Raw genomic sequence first — 21,590 nt, forward strand, 5'->3', positions numbered from 1 at the left:
CCTGCAAAGCGGGGATTCTTAGGAAAGGAAGATTGACATTCCTCGACCTGAGGAGAATGCCGTGCCGTATTCATTCAAGAAAGGCATCTTCTCTATAGTAAGACCGACTTTTGAGTCACCATGCCTAATTCTTTCTCATCACCAGCCCGTAATGTACGCGATGAATAAACAAAAAGAGTGGGAGAATGAGAATTTCAAAACACAAACCATGGTAATGAATGATACGAGAGAAACTGTAAAATAATTGCTTTTAATTTATCACTGGAATAGGATGATTTGATTGCGAGATATCTTCATATACAGGATCATATTGAGCAATTGGCGAGACAAGAGTCAATTATAAGCATTGGTCCCGGTTGGTTCCTCCAACAATAAATGCACCCGCAGTTTCTTTCCCCTGCTTCTTTTTCTTCTCTGCTCCCCAAAACTTGATTTCTCCCAGCGAAGAAACATAAATACTGTACTGAAATTGATCATGGCCGAGGTGCTGTTTGGCGCTTTCCTACAGATGCTGTTCGACAGATTGGCCTCTCATGAGCTGCTGAAGTTTGCGCGGCGGGAGAACCTCAATTCTCAGCTCGAGAGTGGGAGTGGACCCTGCAGGACATTCACACGTCGTGCTGGAAGATGCCGTGGACCGAGCCATGGGTGGAGAGACCAGAGTGACCCCGTGGCTGGAAGACCTTGCGGACTTGGCTCATGACGTGGAGAACCTGCTCGATGAGTTCGCCACTGAGGAGGTGCTGCGAAGCAGCTTCATGTACTTCGACGAGGCCGGTGCTTCTTCGAGCAAGTTGCGCAATCTTCTAATCCCCAGCTGCCGTTTCTTTTTTGAGCCCCAGAAGGCTCACATTCGACCGTAAGATGAGATATAAGGTGGAAGAGATTGATGGTGGATTGGCTGATATCATGGGCCGAAAGAAAACGCTCGGCCCGAGGGAGGGAGATGGAGGGAGGATTTCTGGAACTAGGCAACAAAGAAGATTGCCCAGCACTTCTTTGGCGGAGCCCTGCATTTCTGGGAGGGACGATGATAGAAATGCTATCCTGAACTTGGTGATGGCTGAAAGCAACGATCTCTCGGTGATACCCATTGTTGGGATGGGAGCAGGGGCGAAGCCAGGATTTATGTCGAGGGGGAGCAAAAATATTATAATAAATATAATTTTGGGATAAAATTTTAAAAATTCAAAGTTCAGGGAGGCAAGGGGAACAAAAATGTTAAAATAAATATACTTTTGAGGTAAAATTTTAAAAAATTTAAAGTTCAGGGGAGCAATTGCCCCCCTGCTAACATGCTGGCTCCGCCCCTGAATGGGAGGGTAGGCAAGGCAACTCTCGCTCAGTCGGCCTATTACAATGAGCAGGTGAAAGGATCCTTCCTTGTGAGAGCGTGGGCCTGTGTCTCCGATGAATTCGACACGCTGGCTGTAACAAGGACGATCTTGCAGTCAGTGGGTGGGGCTAATGCTCACGAATGAAAGGATTTGAACGCCCTCCAAGTTGAGCTCCAGAAAAACCTCTCGGGAAAGAAGTTCCTCAGTGTTTTGGAGGATGCGTGGAACGAGGAGTATGAGAGTTGAACTCTCCTTCGAAGGCCATTCGAGTCCACCGGAGTGAAAGGGAGAAAGATCACTGTCACCACTCGAAGCCAGTCTGTTACATCCCATGGTGATTGTCGAGCTTTACTCGCTTACCATGCATTTGGTAGGGACAACTTCGATGATCACCCTCATCTAAAGTCTGCGGGCGAGAAGATAGTTGAATGCTGTGCAAGCTTGCCTCTGGCAGCGAAGACTTTTGGGGACCTTCTACGGTCCAATTATGAACTGAGTGAGTGGACAGCCATCGCAGAGAGTATGATATGGGATCTTCCAAAGACGAAAGGCATTCCCCAGGCTTTGCACCTCAGCTACATTTATTTTCCCTCGGACTTGAAGCGATGCTTTGTGTACTGTGCAGTATTCCCCAAGGACTACGAATTCGACAAGGAAGATTTATCTCATTCTGGTTGGCCGAGGACCTTTCGGGGAGGCCGCATTCAGAGAGGGGCATGCAAGATCTTGGCGTGAAATGTTTCCATGAACTATGGAGTAGATCATTCTTTCAACCATCTAGCAGGAGGAAATCCTTGTTCGTGATGCATGATCTGTTGAACGACATAGCAACATCGATTGCTGGTGAGTCCTGCTTGAGTTTAGGAGACGGTTAGGTGGAATCTCACATAGAAGAGAAAACTCTCGAAAAGGTACGACACTTGTCACTTACTCCCCACGAGCACGAGGTATCAAGCAGGTTCGAAAGGTTTCGCTGCTTAAGGGTATTGGGGACCTTCTTAGCACTAAACTCGTATGATTACTTAGATACTAACAACAAATAACAAAAGAAGAGCCCTAGAACATCAGCTTCCCAAAATAGAGCATACCTCGTGAGTTCGATGTTCCACAAACCACCAACATGTGAGGGATAAATAATCGTTAATAGCTTCGTCTTTGTTTCTTGCTAAGTTGAACATGGCAGGAAATAGATCTTTTAATGCGATCTCTGAGCATCATTTGTCCTTCCAAAACATGGTCTTTGATCCGTCGCCCAATTTGATCCCAGTGCGAGTCATGAATTGATCCCAAGCTTCTCTAATTCCTTTCCGTCTGCTGTAGTGATAAGATTCTCTTACTTGCTTAGTGATCCACCCTTTCCCTTGAAGCCCATACTTGGTTGTAATGACATACCTCCTTAGATGCTCCAGCTTGGTAAAAAATCTCCACAACCATTTGGCAAGCAGATAGTCTGCAAGGAAAATCTTCAATCACAATGTATTAACTAATAAGTTAATAAGGTAGCATTTGATAATAGAGTGAAATTGATGTATATATTTTAGTGGGATTCTAATGATGGTTAGAAAAAAAAGTATACGCTTGAATTTATTTTTAAATAGAAGAAAACGATAATTTATTATTAAAAAATTAATTATAATAATGATTAGGAAAAAAATATGTGTGAATTTATTTATGATAACTCATCGGGAGATGTGAACGCTTGGCGAGGGGCACACCCACCCTGATCCAGTCAAGATCGAGTCTGGGCAGCGGAGAAGAAGAGGGGAGATAGAGAGGAGAAGAAGATGGGAGACGGAGAGGAAGTGGGCATGAGCAGCGAAGAGGAGAAGGCTCCGACGATAGCTTCGATGAAGGTTTCAATGAGAGTTGTCACAGCACAGAGTGAAGGAAAAGGAGAGGAGAGAGGGGGTACATGGGGAGAGGAGAGAGAGTTTTCTTAATTTCATGTTGTTATTAATTTTGTTTATTTTATTTTTTAGTCACATTGAATGTTTTTATAATATGCCATCTACCACGTCAGAAATCATTAATGACATTGTGTTAAATTGACGGAATGCAGCTGATCGCCATATTTTAAAAGATTTTGTATCAAATTGTTATAAAAAATATTGTATCAAATAAACCGATAAGGATTTGAATTATCTCAAGTAAAGTATTGAGTCAGTCTCAAGAATATAATGATCACAAACAAAAACATAAATAAATTGTACAAAATGCACAGTTAAAAGTTAGATATTAAAACTATAAATATAAATTCAGATGTTCTGATAGACTGAGTATAAGTGTAACAATAATCTCATATATCTTGATGGAATAAGCATTTTAATAAATATTTTAGGATTTTAGGACAAACTCATGTGGCTATTTCTTATGGAATATTTTGATGAAAACAGCTAAGGGGGCGTTTGATTTCAGAGTTAAAGTAACTTTGATTTTGATTTTGATTTTGATTGTGAAAAAAGACAAATGAGATGGTATTATAAAATTGATTTGGGAAACGTGTGTTTTTGTTTTGTAGTGAGTAGAGTTAAAATATTTAGAGAACATGTTTTCTAGCAAAAAAAATTATTTGGGAAATATGATTAATGTTATATCAATGTAATTATAACAAAAGATTAATGAATTTTCTAATAAGAAAACCATGTAATTTAAAAAAGAAATTGTTCAGAAACAAATACACTAAAAAAAAATTTAATGACACAAAAGTAAAGTCAATATTTCATTGTCAAAAAATAAAAAAAATATTGAAATTTTAAATAGAAACTAAGAAAGTATAATCAGAATTATTATTTTTAACTAATATTAATAGTCTAGTAATAGCACTTGGGCAAGGAGGCCGCCCACCACTCCGAGGTTCGATAGAAAAATATACCCAAGCTGTGTAGGTTGGAGTTTGAGGGTGTGAAGGCTTTCAATATGCGCAACTGTTGCGATGCAGGGTAGCAGTAGATGTCACAGTGCGGTTGGTACGGCGACCGGCCGGTGATTGTTGTAGTGGAAAACTAAGAAATGTTACAAAAGAAAGGAAGAAGAAGAAAAAAAATCAAAGAACAAATAAATTGATAATCTCTTAAAAAGTTAGTCTGTTTTAGTAAGTTATCTACTATAAAATGTCGAAAAAGCAAAAAAAAAAAAAAAGAATGTAGGCTCTTTTTTGTTAATAAAGGTTGGCATTTAATCGGGCATCCTTTCCCGCTCTTCCAATTTACACGCACGGGTAAGAGAAAATAAAATTCTCACCCATCTAAAAATTGAATAGTTAAATTTATTATTAAAAATTGAATTGAATGATTAAAAAATTGAAGAAAAATAAAAAAATAATAATTATATTGTTGACTTTTGTTGTGTAGTGAGTATGGTTAAAATTAGAGTTAAAATCTTAAAATCAAATAGGCCGTAAAATTCTCACCCATCTATTTTTGTTCAGCTATAATCACTGAGAATCTATAATTTTCAAAGATAATTACCAAAAGAATGGCCATCGATATTTGGTTGGAAAGCTTCTCCTAGTAAAACAATTTCATTTGAAATTAACTACGATATGGCCGGTGGTACTTGCTGAAAAAAATTTCATTGATTATTCCCCCCAAAAAAAAAATATTTCATGGATTATTCCTATATTTTTTGTAGTGTTATCAGTAATAACATATAAGATATAAATAAGAGGGAATACTCACATCACTTACCAGTAGGAAAGAAAGAGACATGGATTGATTATTGACGATATATGTTCTGGTTGATGATTAGAACAATGGACGGTTAACCTCTCAAGTCACGGACTTCATATCCGAGGAAGAAAAATAGCAGAGCGGAAGGTTGGAGTAAGCATGGGAGTTGATCTTATATGAAATAAATTATTTACTTGAAAATTATTTACTTTCTGATAATATCTTTACATTTTAATAGATTGGCCATGGTAACCTTCAATAAATAACTGTCGATACCTTTTGTGCCTACTACAAATAAACGAGAAGTTATTGAGTGATTTTACCTCGCCACGTGCCATGATGAGACGCTACTTAAATTGCATGAAATATAAAAATTGATGTTAATCACTTGAATAATTATCATAATTATTTTTCATTAAATAATCTTTATTGGTGACGTATTAGGTATGATCATTTAAGATTTTCTGCGGATATAAGCTCACATCATTCACATTCAATGCCCCCATGTGAATGTGATCGTGCCTTCCATCAGCTGGTGCGTGTGAGCTTCGCTCCAACTAGCTCTACAAGCACCAATATGATACCTCTACCGCCAAATCCTTGGAATCAACAAACTCACGTAGTATAAATTTTTCTGGCTCGTAACTTCCACCTCGGATGTAGACTGATGTTTATCATTCCAATTAATTGATATTTTTCACAATCATTTTAGGTAAGAAAACTGTCAACTATAAATTTTATCAATTTTAATCTTAATATTTATTATAATGCCAATTCATATTCCGATACATTCTATTACTTTTAAAGAACCCATGCATCTAGGGCGGGCATGATATATATATATATATATATATATATATATGAACGACCAGATGCATAAACAGTCATGACCCGATTAGATAAAATTTTTGGTGGCTATTTAAAAAGTCGTCACACATACGGCAATTTGGCACGAATCTACCTTAGATAATTTTCATAATATATCGGAGCAAACCCGAACTCAAAGATTTTTCCCAAAAGGTTCAATTAGCAAGTTTTAACCAGAGAAGGGAACTACATTCAACATATATATACAACAAGTTTCACAATGAAAAAAAAAAAAACTTTAGGAATGGATGTGTGCATACTGCAGTGGCAAACTCTCTCACCTAGAAAAAACTAGTTGCAAAATGTAATCCTTCAATTTTTTTCGATGTGTATCCCGATATCCAAAAGCCCACTTATCCCGAATAATTCAGTTAGAGCGAGATCGGCCTACTAAGGGATAAAACTCTCGTAACGTGAATTTTTTTTATACATAAAGCTTGAATCTGAGGCCTTACTTAAGAAAAATAAGCGCCGAACCGCTTGAACCAACCCATGTTAGGTAATCCTTCAATTTAGTTTCACATCTTTTTGATATATGTTATGTAATAAGTACTCTTTTTCCAAGTAAAGAAGAGTTAACGAAGAACATAATCGATTAAACAATTAACTAGATCATACACGCGCTTTGCATGGTAATATATTATCAATTCTTTTGTAACAAAACGTAATAATCAATAGTTATCCCGCAGATAAATAAAAGTAGGAAAATAAAGTAAATATCTATTCCAATCTTTAAGAATGCGAATAACTTAGAATATATATATATATATGTATATATAATGAATTTCAAATCCATAATTTATAGGATTTACAGTGCATTGAATTTGAAAAAGTATCTCATCTTTCGATGAGTTTTTTAAAAAATTCGAGAAGACTTTCAATATTTCAATTTTAAACTATGCATATAGTATATAATAAAATTGACAGAAAGGAAAATGAGTCACGTTCTATATCGTCCAGCACACACGATCCACACTACACGGTGGACTCAGCTTGATGGCCTCTAAAGGCTCGGGTCGCTAAATTAAATTTTCTGGATATTTTAAACTTTTAAAGTTTTTTATTAATTTTTAATAAAAAACGAAATTTAAATTTTTTTAAAAATGTTTTATGTCAAGATTCGAATTAAACAAAATATTTTTCTGACTTTCAGGTGCTACTAGTAATGGAAATATTTGATGACTCACGGTTTTTTAATTTTTAAAATTAAATAAATATATTTTTAATAAGAAGTTGACGAAACATAATAGTTACATTGAGTTTTCTAATTTTTTAAATAAATATTTTGTATCAAGATGTGGTAACAAAAAAAGGCCAAAAGTAGGGGTGATCGGTTCCGAGTACCCTGTTATTTTCACGATACCCGGACCCTACTCTATAAGGGACAGATTCCAAGATTTTAGAACCGGACCCTACCCTGTTGAATTTTGGAACCGGAACCTACCCGGAACCTGTATTATACCACAGGTTCTGGATACCCTGTTAGAACCTGTAATATATCATATGTTCCGCCCCTATATCGAAGTACGCAGCAGTTCTCGGTGCAATTGCTTAGTAGAGAAAACGAACACACAACAAAACTTTGAGATTACAAGTTGATAAGCATACCTCTCTTAAGAGATGCTCAAGCTCCCGCAATTTCCCATAGGCCCTTCCATGGTAAGAGTTAAGAGATTCCCTGTGATCATCGACTGCATTCTCCATTCGACGCGTCTAGCTCTCAAGTTGAGTGGGCTGTGCGCTTACACCATTGACACTTGACAGCATGAAGCACTTCATCAGTGTGCTCTTTCATCCTCTTGTCGATCAGTGAAAGCAAGGCTCATCAAAGGAGCTCTTGACCTTCCCCTGCCCACATTTTGCAGTCTCAATTTTAGTGATCATGGAATCATCGAATGACAATAATATCGTTTCTTGAATCAACAAAGATGCATTGATACAAAACAACTGAGTTCAACAAGAAATTCTCAGAATGTCGATGACACTTCAGATATACAGCTCTAGAGCACTTAAAGGGTCATCTGGAGTTTCAGTAATAACTAATAACCCGGATTACAGGATAATATTTAGAGCAATCCTTACATCTAAAATTAATAAAAACTGAAAACTTGTTTAGCCATATTAAAATAAACATTTCATCAAGCAGTTCTTGTGCAGAATTTATAGGAGACTCGACAGATTCTCATCCTATGCTTCTTCTTGTGCACGACAACCATTCCATCAATCTCACTCTCAGCTTCTCCCCCTTCCTCTCTGCTCAGGCTCTCCCTTACACGACAGCAGAAGACAGAACAATAGCAGCTCTATATCTCTCTCCCTCTGAACTTGCCGTTCCTTCTCTCTCGCCCTCTCTCTCTCTCTCAAGTCAAAATAGAGAACACATAGACAAAAGCTTTGTCACAAAACAGACAACAGCTTCCCTCAAAGTATTGAACTTTACCTTGACGGAGAGATGGAGACGGAGGGGAGCCCCTGATGGAGACGAAAATAGAGAGCGAGAGAGAGAGTAGATGGAGATTGGAGAGTTGGAGTCTCAGAGACGACGGGGTTGAGAGAAATCGAGAAAGGGAATTGAGATTGCTAAGATTAGAGAAGAGACGGAGAGAAGAGGAAGGAGACTGGAGATTAGGTTTCAGTTGTTTCAGCTGAGTTCATCCGCTTTCTTTAGTGCAAATGCATAGTCTTTTTTTTTTAATTAATAAATATCCGGTTCCGGTTATCGATTCTAGTTCCGGTTCTGGATACCCTGTAGTCAGAAATCGGAACCGGAATCGATTTTCACCGATTCCTTATTTTAATATCCAGACCCTCCCCTATTTTTCATACGAGCTACCCGGACCCTACCCTAACGGGTAGGTTCCGATCGATTCCGAATATACCCGATATCCATGCACACCTAGCCAAAAGCTATCTTATATCGCGCATGTGTGGACTTTTCTCTACATATATGAAAGTGCGTTAGGTGTGCTGGGGGAGAAACGGGTGGCACGCCCTTCTAACAAGTGGCCATTTTTTTCCATTGGCAGTGGGCGAAAGTCATGGTCTTTGTCTTCTTGCTACAATTAATGATGATGGCGCCATCTAAAGTCTTGGCTAAAGTTTCTTTTCTATACTTCTTGTCGTGCTGTTTGAATTCATTTTTCATTGCTCGATTTGCTGCTTATACACATACATAATATACTGAGCTGAATTTGATCATGGCTGAAGTGCTGTTGGGCTCTTTCCTTCAAGTGTTGTTTGACAGATTGGCCTCTCGTGAGCTGCTCAATTATGCTCGACGGGAGAAGCTCCGTTCTCGGCTCAAGAGGTGGGAGAGGAACCTGCAGGATATTAACATCGTCCTGGAAGATGCCGAGGACCGGGCAATGGGTGGAGAGAGCCGAGTGATCACCCCTTGGCTGGACGACCTCAGGGACTTGGCTTACGAAGTAGATGACCTGCTAGATGAGTTCGGCACCGAGGAGGCGCTGCGCAGCAGCTTCATGCCCTCTGATCAGGCCGGTGCTTCTTCGAGCAAGCTGTACAGTCTTCTGCTCCCTAGATGTATAACTTGTAATTTGAGCCCCAGAAGACTCGTGTTCAAGCACGAGATGGGATCTAAGGTCAAAGAGATTGATGGTAGATTGGCTGACATCAAGAGCCGCAAGGAAACTCTCAGACTATCGGAGGGCGGTGGGGGGAGAATATATATAGCTAGCCACCAGAGAAGATTGCCCAGCACTTATTTGGCAGAGCCCTTCATTCTCGGCAGAGACAATGACAGAGAGGCTATCATGAACTTCCTGATGGATGAAAACGAGGATCTCTCTGTTATTCCCATCGTCGGGATGGGAGGGTTAGGCAAGACGACTCTCGCTCGGTTAGTCTATAATGATGAGAAGGTGAAAGGATCCTTCCCTGTAAGAGCGTGGGCCTGTGTCTCCGATGAGTTCGACGTGCTGGCTGTAATGAGGACGATATTCTTGCAGATAATGGGTCGGGCTCACGAGGGAAAGGATTTGAATGTCCTCCAAGTTGAAATCCAGAATAGTCTCTCAGTCTCAGGAAAGAAATTCCTCATTGTTTTGGACGATGTCTGGGACAAGGAGGATGCGACATTACATGACCGTTGGACTCTCCTGCGAAGGAAATTCGAGTCAGGCAGAGCGAAAGGTAGTAAAATCATCTCACAACTCGAAATCATACTGTTGCATCCACCGTGAAGAGCCGGACTGGGCCAGTGTACACATTGGGTACGCTTTCCCCTGATGATTGTAAGGCTTTACTCGCTTACCATGCGCTTGGTGTGGTCAACTTCGATAATCACCCTGATATAAAGCCTGCGGGTGAGAAGATTGCTGCGAAATGTGCAGGCTTGCCTCTAGCAGCAAAGACTGTTGGGGGTGTGCTACGATCAAGATATGAACTCGGCGAGTGGAAAACCATAGCACAGAGTAGGATATGGGATCTTCCTGAGACGAAAGGCGTGCCCCAAGCTTTGCTCCTCAGCTATATTTATCTCCCTTCGGACTTGAAGCGATGCTTTGTGTACTGCGCAGTATTTCCCAAGGACCACGAATTCGACAAGGATGATTTGATCTCATTGTGGATGGCCGAGGGTCTTTTGGGGAGGGCACGTTTAGAGGAGAGCATGCGAGATCTTGGCTTGAGATATTTTCGTGAACTATTGAGTAGATCATTCTTTCATCCATTCAGCGGGCAAGAATCGTCGTTTGTTATGCATGATCTCCTGAGCGACTTAGCAGCATCGATTGCAGGGGAGTTCTGCTTGAGTTTAGGGGAAGGTCAGTTGGACTCTTGCAAAGAGAAGAAAAGTCTCGAAAAGGTACGACACTTGTCACTTAATCCCCACCATTACGAGGTATCAGGCAGGTTTGAAGGGTTTCATTGCCTAAGGGGATTGCGAACCATCCTAACACTAAACTCTGGTAAGTACTTATATAATTATGTCACCGACAAGGTGATAGATGATGTTCTTCGACACCAAAAGATTTTAAGGGTCCTTTCTTTATACGGCTATCGAATTAGTGAAGTGCCGAATTGCATTGGGAGTCTGAGGCATTTGCGCTATCTTAATCTTTCGGGTAGTTGTATAAAATGCCTTCCTAGTTCCATGTCTACTCTATACAACTTGGAGATCTTGATACTGATAGATTGTGAAGAATTGGTGGAATTGCCGAGTTGGATCAACCAGCTAATTAACCTAAGTTGTCTCGTTATTAGTGGAACCTCATCATTAAATGTTGGGAAGGGATATACTTAACCAAATAATAACGCAGCGATTAATCTTCCTCCCCTACTAGTGTAATCGAGATAGGAACTAATCAAATCAACCAACAAGCAGTAAAGTAAAAGAACACCAAGAATTTTATGTGGAAAACCCCGATGTGGGGAAAAATCACGGGACCAACTCCGAATCAAAAATCCACTATGAATGAAAGGTTATACAATGTCTTTCATCAAGGGTAAACCCTTGGATCACCAAACTCAAGAGAAACACTCTCTTGGATCACCCAAACACTAAATTCGTCACCCACACCGGGTGGTTCACAAAATCAGCTGAAACAGCACCTACAGAGCTCGAATAGAAATTCTGACCGTTCAGAACTTAGCCCCACGTGTTGTGAAGCTGCTGTCAAAATTTCGTCCCAATCGGAGTTCGTTTGACGTCCTGATCGAGGTTTGATCTCCAGCTGCGCGCTGCCCCCTGTTGATCCGAATTCTGCTCTGCTCTTCTCTGTTATTATGTGCTAATTTGCTGCTATATTCTGCTGCCTCTTACCCAGCTAATTTAGCTGAAAATTAACCCTAACAAAAGTGGGTTCTTGGGCCTATTAAAGCCCGATAAAAGCCCAATATAATTTGAGTCCAACTTCTTCCAAATTGGAGGGATACCCAACAAACTCCCCCTCCCGACTATTTGGACGCTTCAAGCATACCGGCTATACTTCGGCAAATATGAAGTTTCTCCCTAGCGAGAGGTTTTGTCATCATATCAGCTTCATTCTCATCAGTGTGCACTTTGTCTAGCTTCACTAGCTTGGACTCCAACACATCTCTAATCTAATAAAACTTGATATCGATATGCTTCGACCTCGAATGGAAAGTGGGATTCTTGCAAAGATGAATGGCGCTTTGACTATCACAGTGTAGAACATACCTTTCTTGCTTCAAGCTCAACTCCTGCAAAAAATTTTGCAACCACAACATCTCCTTGCAACCTTCGGTCACCGCAATGTATTCGGCTTCCGTTGTAGACAAAGCGATGCACTTTTGAAGCCTTGATTGCCATGAGATAGCTCCCCCTGCAAAAGTCATCAAGTATCCCGAAGTAGATTTTCGGGAATCGATATCTCTTGCCATATCCGCATCCGTGTAGCCCACTAACTCCGGCTTACCAGTGCTAAAGTGTAAACACACCTTGGATGTTCCTCTGAGATACCTCAGAATCCACTTAACTGCATTCCAATGCTCTTTCCCCAGATTGGAGAGAAAACGACTAACCACACCAACAGAATGAGCGATATCTGGTCTTATACAGACCATGGCATACATCAAACTCCCTACAACTGATGAGTAAGGGACTTTCTTCATCTCTTCTTTCTCATTCTCACTTGTAGGACATTGCTTCGAGCTAAGTTTGAAATGAGAAGCAAGTGGTGATGAAACTAGTTTAGCATTACCCATGTTGAACCGATCCAAAATCTTCTCGATGTACTTCTCTTGAGAAAGCCAAATTTTTCCACTTGATATGTTACGAGAAATATGCATCCCAAAGATCTGCTTTGCCGGTCCCAAATCCTTCATGGCAAAGGACTTACTGAGCTCTTTCTTCAACTCTGCAATCTTACTCATATCATGACCAACAAGTAACATATTATCCACATATAATAGTAAAATGATAAAATCACCATCTGAGAATTGTTTCACAAACACACAATGATCTGCAGTTGTCCGTGTGTAGCCATGGCTCAACATGAAAGAGTCAAACTCAACATGAAAGAGTCAAACTTTTTGTACCACTGCCGAGGTGCTTGCTTAAGCCCATACAAGCTCTTCCTCAGCTTGCACACCAAATGCTCCTTACCTTTAACTTGGAATCCTTCAGGCTGCTCCATATATATTTCTTCCTCCAAGTCACCATGCAAGAAAGCTGTTTTTACATCGAGCTGCTCGATCTCCAAATTCAGAATAGCTGTCAGTGCGAGAATAACTCGGATTGATGACATCTTGACAACGGGCGAGAAGATCTCCTCGAAATCAACTCTTTTCTTCTGGTTGAAACCTTTCACTACCAGTCGAGCCTTGTATCGAGGTCACGAGTTCTCTGTCTTCAACCTATAGACCCATTTGTTCTTCAATGCTCTCTTACCTTGCGGTAGCTTGACTAGGTCATACGTGTGATTTTCAGACAAGGAGTTCATCTCCTCATTCATCGCCTTCAACCAGTGCACCTTGTGCTCATGTGCCACAGCTTCATCATAGCACTCAGGTTCTCCCCCGTCAGTCAGTAGCACATACTCATGAGGCGGATATCTTGTAGAAGGTCGTCTTACTCGGTCAGATCGTCTAGGTAAATCTGCAGGCTCTAACTGTAACTGCGAGCCTGTGTCATCCGTAGTCACATCATCATCTACCTGATGAATCTCACCCCCAGTCGTGGTTTCTTCATACTCACCAGGTACCTCTTCCACTAGATGCTCTACATCAACCGGTATAGGAATAGAGATCTCGTGAGGATTGCCTACTCTGGCCTTCTCTAACTTTTGCAAATCCTCGATTGTCTGGTCCTCAAAGAAGACAACATCCCTGCTCCTGATGATCTTCTTGCTATCAGGGTCCCAAAACCTGTACCCGAACTCTTCATGTGCATAACCCAAGAAGATGCATTGTTTTGCCTTGGCATCAAGTTTTGATCTTTCATCTCGAGGAATGTGAACAGATGCCCTGCACCCGAAGACTCTGAGATGCTTGTATGATACTTTCTTCTCGGTCCACACCTGCTGGGGTACATCTCCATCATGTGCAACTGACGGTGTAAGATTAATAAGATCAACCGCTGACCTCATTGCCTCACCCCAAAAAGATTTAGACAGTTTCGCTTGAAAAAGCATACAACGAACTCTCTCAACAATTGTGCGGCTCATCCTCTCTGCAAGCCCGTTCTCCCGTGGTGTTTTCGGTACCGTCTTCTCAAGTTTGATACCGTGAGTCCTGCAATAATTCTCGAAAGGACCCCTATACTCACCACCATTATCAGCTCTGACACATTTCAGCTTCATGCCCGTTTCTCTTTCCACTGCTACATGAAAGTTCTTGAAAATCTCAGTCACTTGATCTTTAGTTCTCATAGGGTAAGCCCAAACCTTCCTGGTGTGATCATCTATAAAGGTCACAAAATAGAGAGCACCACCAAGAGATCTATCCGACATGAAACAAACATCAGTATGCACAAGATCAAGTATATGATTGCATCTAGAGGGACGACTTCTAACAAAAGAAACTTTCCTCTACTTACCAGCTGAACAGTGATCACAAGTGCTCAAGTGCATACCTTTAACGGGCAAAGACTGCTTTCTGGCAAGAATTTGAATACCTTTCTCGCTGATATGCCCAAGTCTCCTGTGCCATAGCTCGATAGGATAATCCTCAACAACATTAATTTGACCGGAGTTGTGTCTGGCACGCAACCTGTAGAGAGTGTCGGTTTTCTGACCCCGTGCCACAATCAACGAACCCTTGGAGAGCTTCCATCTCCCATTGCTAAATTCGTTACTGTAGCCTTCATCATCAAGCTGACCCGTCGAGATTAGGTTAAGGCGAATTTCTGGAACATGCCTCACCTTCTTCAGAAGCAACTTGCAGCCAAGCTCGGTCTCTAGACAGACATCACCAGTACCGACAATCTTGCATGATTGTCCATTCCCCATTCTCACATAACCATAGTCCCCAGTAGTGTAAGATGAGAAGAAATCCCGATGAGGAGTGACATGAAACGAGGCACCTGTATCTGCAACTCAGGTAGAGTCCTGACAAGTGAAATTCACATAGGCTTCATCACAAATGATGTAAGTCTCTTCATCAGATGCCACTGCTGTAGTGCCTTCTTCCTTCTTGCTCTCACCGTTGCCATTCTGATTTTTCTTCAAAGCTCTACACTCCCTTTTGTAATGTCCCTCTTTTCCACAGTGATAGCAAGTGACCACTTTCCTCGTCTTCGACTTTGATCTACCCCTCGATTTGCCACGTGAGTTACTATGCTTGGAAGAGAAATTTCTGCTTTGACTTCTCCCCCGTTGTTCAGTAACCAAAGCTTCAGACTGAATGGAAATCCCCGAGCATTTCCTTCTAGTTTCCTCATTAAATAAACTATCTGTCACCGTGGCCAACGATAGCTTCCCGTTTGGCGCAGAATTGCTTAAAACAACCACAAGTGTGTCCCAATTATCTGGTAGAGTCCCTAAAAGTAGACAAGCCCGCAACTCATCGGGTAATATTATCTCCAGGTTCGTCAACTGGTTAATAATATCTTGGAAATTACTCATGTGCACAGCCATATCACCTCCATCATGGTAACGAAGATGAACCAGCTTCTTCACGAGGAATACCTTATTTTGCGGAGTCTTCCTCGCGTAGAGATTTGTCAATTTATCCCACAAAACGTTTGTCTCCTGAGCAACATGATGATAAATACTATTGTCTATCCACTGCCGAATCAAACCAGTAGTCTTTCGATTTGTGCGTTCCCAAGCCTTGTCATCCTTATCTTTGGGTTTCGCGGAATCTCCTTCAATGGGATCATACAAATCCCTGCAAAATAGAAGATCCTCCATCCGAGACTTCCATATAGAGTAGTTGGTAACATTCAACTTGAACATAGATCTTGTAGACTCCTCCATCTCGAAAACACCGAAAAAAACTCAAACTTCTCTAACCCGAGGCTCTGATACCACTTGTTGGGAAGGGATGTACTTAACCAAATAATAACGCAGTGATTAATCTTCCTCCCCTACTAGTGTAATCGAGATAGGAACTAATCAAATCAACCAACAAGCAGTAAAGTAAAAGAACACCAAGAATTTTACGTGGAAAACCCCGATGTGGGGAAAAATCACGGGACCAACTCCGAATCAACAATCCACTATGAATGAAAGGTTATACAATGTCTTTCATCAAGGGTAAACCCTTGGATCACCAAACTTAAGAGAAACAACCCTTGGATCACCAAACTCAAGAGAAACACTCTCTTGGATCACCCAAACACTAAATTCGTCACCCACACCGGGTGGTTCACAAAGTCAGCTGAAACAGCACCTACAGAGCTCGAATAGAAATTCTGACCGTTCAGAACTTAGCCCCACGTGTTTGAAGCTGCTGTCAAAATTTCGTCCCAATCGGAGTTCGTTTGACGTCCCGATCGAGGTTTGATCTCCAGCTGCGCGCTGCCCCCTGTTGATCCGAATTCTGCTCTGCTCTTCTCTGTTATTCTGTGCTAATTTGCTGCTATATTCTGCTGCCTCTTACCCAGCTAATTTAGCTGAAAATTAACCCTAACAAAAGTGGGTTCTTGGGCCTATTAAAGCCCGATAAAAGCCCAATACAATTTGAGCCCAACTTCCTCCAAATTGGAGGGATACCCAACATTAAAGAAGATGCCAAGAGGAATAGGCAGTTTGGTTAAGCTAGAGATACTCCCAAAATTCATTGCTGGGGGTAACGATGGACCAAAGCTTAAAGAATTGAAAGACCTGCAGTTCCTTCATGGGGAGCTTACTGTTGAAGGTTTGTGTAAGGTGGGAGAAGTCTGAGATGCCAGGGAAGCTGCTTTGAATGCTAAGACAGGGTTGACTTCTTTGATTTTGAGGTGGGGGCAGGATGAAGGCCCGGCTAGTGCGGGAGATGTAGCAAGTCAAACGCAGGTCCTCGATTGTCTTCAACCTCATGCTAGCATAAAGAACCTCGAGATTGATGGTTACGGAGGTACAAAGTTGCCTTCTTGGATCGGAGGTCTCTCATTTGTTCGCTTAGAACGCGTGAGGTTGTGTAATTGCAGAAAGATAGAAATGCTACATCGCTTGGGGTTCTACCTCAGCTGAAGGAAGTGGACGTTCAACGTATGGATGCGATATGTGCTGTGGGACCAGAATTTTATGGAAATATGGTGAAGCCTTTTCCATCTTTAGAGAAACTAGTTTTTGTTGAGATGTACGCATGGGAGCAATGGTCTTTCTCAACTGGCAATGATCAGGGAAATGGTCCGTTCCCACGGCTTCGTAAGCTAAAACTGCGAGATTGTCCAAAGTTGTTGATCATTGAAAGGTGGCTCAATCAATTTCCGATGCTTGTAGAGCTTGTAATTGATGAGTGTCCACTGCTAGAAAAAAGGGGTCGGTTTGGGGATTGTGATGGGAGAATGGTGACAGGTGTAGTTAGCATAAGCTCATCGATTAAGTGTCTCACCATGGTTAAAATCGCAAGGATTTCCGAGCTTACCAACTTCTTGCGAGGAGGTGCCCTGAGCTCCTTGGCAACACTTCAGGTGCTATGGATAGAGAGGTGCGATGAATTAACGTGCTTGTGGGAGGAAAAAGACGGAGGTGCAGCAGGTATTAATCGCAATCGTGCTCTGAAGCATCTGAGAATAGAAGGATGTCATGGGCTAGTGAAGATCGGTGCGTTTCCTCCTAATCTCGAAGATCTACATCTGAAAGATTGTTTGAATCTAGAAGAGCTACCAAACGACATGCCAAGCTCTCTCAGAGTGGTGAGTATTTGGGATTGCTGGAAGGTCAGGCCATTACGACTGCCGGTGGAGGGATGATGACATGCAGTCTCAACTTTGATGATGGCTCGAATAGAAGCAGTGGTAGCGGAGGGAATTGTAGTGCGATGAGACCTCCCTCTCAACTTCAAGAATTGAGTATCCCAATCTGTCCTGCTCTCATGCCCTTCGACTTCCTGAATGATAATGCGAAGTAGCTGGTGGTCTCGAGTCCGAAGAAACTTGATATCTATAGAAGTGAGGTATTGGGGTTGTCTCTGGAAGGGACAACAACAATGGGCCTTGAGGAGATCGCTATCGCATGCTGTAAGATGTTAAACAGCTTAAGCCCACACCTCCACAGGTCGTTCACCCGTCTCACCCAGTTGCATCTGAAAGACTGTCCCGCTCTAGAGTTAAGAGTGCTTGCCGTAGCTTCTAGACATCCTGTATCGTCTTCATATTCATGGTTGCCTAGGGATCAAGTCTCTCTCACAGCAGATGCATGCTCACTTGTCCCTGCGAGAACTAGAGATTGTACGGGTATCGCATCCTTCCCAGAGGAGGGCTTGCCACCTAACCAGGCGCATCTCAATGTTTGGGAGTGCGAGAATCTGAACCGGCCCATGTCCAAGTGGGGCTTGAAGGAAACCACTGCCTTCCGGGGTTTGACGATTGGTGGGAAGATAGGGTGCCTCGTAGGGACGAATTCGTTTCCTCCACCACCAGATCACGAAGAAGAAGATGAGGGACGAGGACAGGGAAAAGGAGGCTGGCATGTGCTCCCTCCCAGCATGATTAGTAGATGCAAAGCCACATCACTTCTGAAGCTCAAGTTTTTGCCACGAGAAGGATTCCTTGCCTCCCTTGGTTTGCTTCATATTGGAGGGTGCAGTGAAGATCTGGTTGGAGATTATTTCCCCATCATTGAGCGCATCCCCGATATCTGTCTCTGAATAATTTTTCTTATCTATTATTCTTTATGTTATTGTATTTTGAAACCATCGTTAACTTTCTCAATTCTTAATCAATTCTTTTGCATCGGTCGGTTTTCCCTTTGTTGACGTCTTCTCTCTCTATTTTTTTTATAGGTTTTCAGCCTTTTTATCCCAAATAATTCTTTTTCTTTGCTTATTTTGTAGCATTTAAGTTTTAAATGAAATCAGCATGCGCCTTAGCCTATGTATTAAGGGATTACATATTTTTTTTCTTATTCTTGGGACTATCTATATTTTTTTATTCAGCTTCATATTTCCTCGTAAAAAACCATGAGCCATCCTTATAATAAAAAAAATGATTGATTAATATTTTTGTAACCGTCTCGTCTATTATAATATATATAAGTTGACAAATTAAAAGAAAATGCGCCATGAAACCAAAAATACAAAACTCTTAACTCCACGTTGAATTGTCTTTTCAATTCTAATTCAAAGAATATTTACAATATTTTGCATGTACTATATTCATTGTACTTTGATTATTTGTTCATATCTTATGTACGTAATAATAATATTATATAATCAAATTATCAGAAAAACTAAAATTTTTCTTGATAATTGAAAAGATCTCCGAACACGCGATATCTTTCAAGCTCAATGTGCCAAATGTCATGTAAATATAAGATCTGAAAGTTCATATCTTTCCAACATCTTTTTACTCAATATAGTTTTCCAACTCCCTCACTCGTGCACAATGTCTCACATATAATTCATAGAGTTTATTATGTTTACTTGGTCAAATATATGGTCCTGAATATATCCTTTTTTCTATCTATATCTCTTTATATGTCATAGGTATTAAGTATTTATTTTCGGTCATACAAAAATTAATAAAAAAATTCGCGCAATGCGCGTGCATAAACTAGTTTATATAAATCGCATATATTCATTTTCATCATGAATGCACTACACATATCTATATATAATATAGGTTGCATCTTCAGTGCAGATTTTTAAATCTTTTATGCCGTATAAAACCAATATGAGCACTATAACCCCTTCCATTTAATATGGACGGTCCATTATACATCATTTTTATAAAGTATTTTCATTGTTACTTTCATATTTTCCTCACACAAACTTTCAATAATGTCACCGAAATCCATCGACCTATATGTGTTCGTATCAGTATGTACCGAAATGTTAAATGATGTTGTCAGCACCCCGTTTTGGTCCACCCGCTCTAGGGAAGGGCATCGATAGTGCTTTAACGACAACCCTCAAACCGCATTAGAAATCCACTGGGCACTCATCGAGCCACTATTCACAGCCAAGTCGACCATGTCAACTGAACGACCTCGATAGCAAGGCACAGAGGATCATAGCGTGATAAGAATTCAAAACCAACAACTTAGCGTCATCACGAGGAGGAGAGGCAAAATCGTCATTTTGTCATCTGTCGAAGGAAAGTATTTTTTATCAATTGCCCAAGCATCCACAGCCTTCAAACTGGCAGCATTTTTTTTAAATGTTACTTTAATTTACATTCTTTAGAAAAAATACTCTATGAGACGTTTTCAGGTCTTATGTGCATCAAATTCGAATTTCAAAATTCGAAGAAAAAAACTTGGGACCAAAAGTATTTTTTTCTACATAATATCGATCATTGAATATTTCTGAATGCAATGGTGGTTCCAGATTATTTTTTGGATGTTCGGTTAAAAAGACAAGAATTTTAGTCCATACGCTCATCAATTTTGATTTTTTCTAAAACAAATTTGAGTCAATGCTCAAGATTGAAAAATATTTTTCACATAATATCGCTCCTTGAATTTTTTTGAACACAACGGTATTTTCAAATCATTTTTCGGTACTTGTTTGAAAAGATGAGAAATTAAAAAATAATCGAGCAATTACGATCGACGCGTGTCAGAGATTCAATGTCGATTTTTACCTAGATTTGATCTCCGTCGATGCAAATTGGAATCCCCATGAAGCCGATTACTTTTCGAGTTTCTCAATTTCGAAATTCTCAATCCGAAAATATCGACGAATCTTGAGAAATCGAATTTGACCGAACGATGCCCGTACGAGTAATTAAACAAAAAAAGAAAAAGAAAAAAAGAACAGCATGTCAGCCATTTGGCCAACCCCCTTTGACAGATCGGAGATTACCTTTTCTTTCTTTCCCTTTTTCTTTTCTTTTCTTGTGCTCTCTGCCATACCTCTCCATGGCAGCCCGCAACATGAAGTACGCCCATTCCTCTGTTTTTCTTTTTCTTTTCTTCTTTTCCTTTCTTGTTCTCTTTCGGCAGCACACGGCGGTCCGGATTCTCATGCCAACATCATCACCACCTTCCTCTCTCGATCTCCAAAAATAAAAATAAAAAATCTCAACTGAGCTCTCTGATTCTCTCGGCCTATCACTCTCCCTCACGATCCCTCTCTGTTCACCCCTTTTCTTCTCACAGTTCACCACAGATTTTCCTTCCGGACCCCCCCCCCCCCCCCCCCCCCCCTGGCGAAAACAAAAACGATCCTCGCTCTTATCATCATTCATCATCGGTTCCCTACCCCTCCTGACCATATCCATTCATCATTTATCCGCATCATCATCCTTCTTCACTGGCTGATCCCTCTCTCCTTCAGCTCGGGTCCTTCCTCAGCCTACTCCCACCCAGCCATACTATCACCATTCATCGATCCTCTCCTGCCTGAGGTCGCCCCAACAGCAACAATTAACATCACCTTCTCCCTCACGCACCCCTTGACGATTTCCAGTCTCTTTTCTCTCTTCCTCCCTTCCTGCACACCATCACGAGCAGCACATCCAACACCTCCGCCTCCCTTCACTCTCGTTGCTACTGCTCCTAACCACTACCTGGACTGTTGCCGAGCTTCCTAGCTCCTTCCCTGAGCTGTCGAGTTGTTGTCCTGTGTTGTTAGCCGCTGCTTTGTTGCCACTGAACTGCCATGTTGTTGCTGCCTAGACCACTTTTGAGCTCCCTGAACCGTTGCT

General features: G+C 41.1%; 1 protein-coding gene and 1 long non-coding RNA gene across 3 annotated transcripts; one reads left to right on the forward strand and one right to left on the reverse strand.

Annotated features, from left to right (window-relative positions):
- Window positions 1–231: 231 nt before the first annotated feature.
- On the reverse strand, window positions 232–8,552 carry LOC116207740. Of its 2 annotated transcripts, none has more exons than XR_004156970.1 (4): window positions 8,313–8,552; window positions 7,481–7,720; window positions 2,426–2,800; window positions 232–2,187 (listed from the first exon to the last, which is right to left on the reverse strand). It is a non-coding gene; the product is annotated as an uncharacterized LOC116207740 (long non-coding RNA). The 2 variants fall into 2 exon arrangements; XR_004156971.1 differs by having other exon boundaries at window positions 2,426–2,787; window positions 8,313–8,551.
- Window positions 8,553–9,069: 517 nt separating this feature from the next.
- LOC116208953 (putative disease resistance protein RGA3) lies at window positions 9,070–18,589 on the forward strand. The gene is made up of 4 exons (XM_031542530.1): window positions 9,070–10,024; window positions 10,093–10,697; window positions 16,926–17,636; window positions 17,852–18,589. The coding sequence occupies exons 1-4, from the start codon at window positions 9,070–9,072 to the stop codon at window positions 18,587–18,589; spliced, it is 3,009 nt and encodes a 1,002-aa protein (XP_031398390.1).
- The last annotated feature ends 3,001 nt before the right edge of the window (window positions 18,590–21,590 follow it).

Source organism: Punica granatum, chromosome 5 (genome assembly GCF_007655135.1).
Source record: "Punica granatum isolate Tunisia-2019 chromosome 5, ASM765513v2, whole genome shotgun sequence".
Classification (NCBI taxonomy): Eukaryota; Viridiplantae; Streptophyta; class Magnoliopsida; order Myrtales; family Lythraceae; genus Punica; species Punica granatum.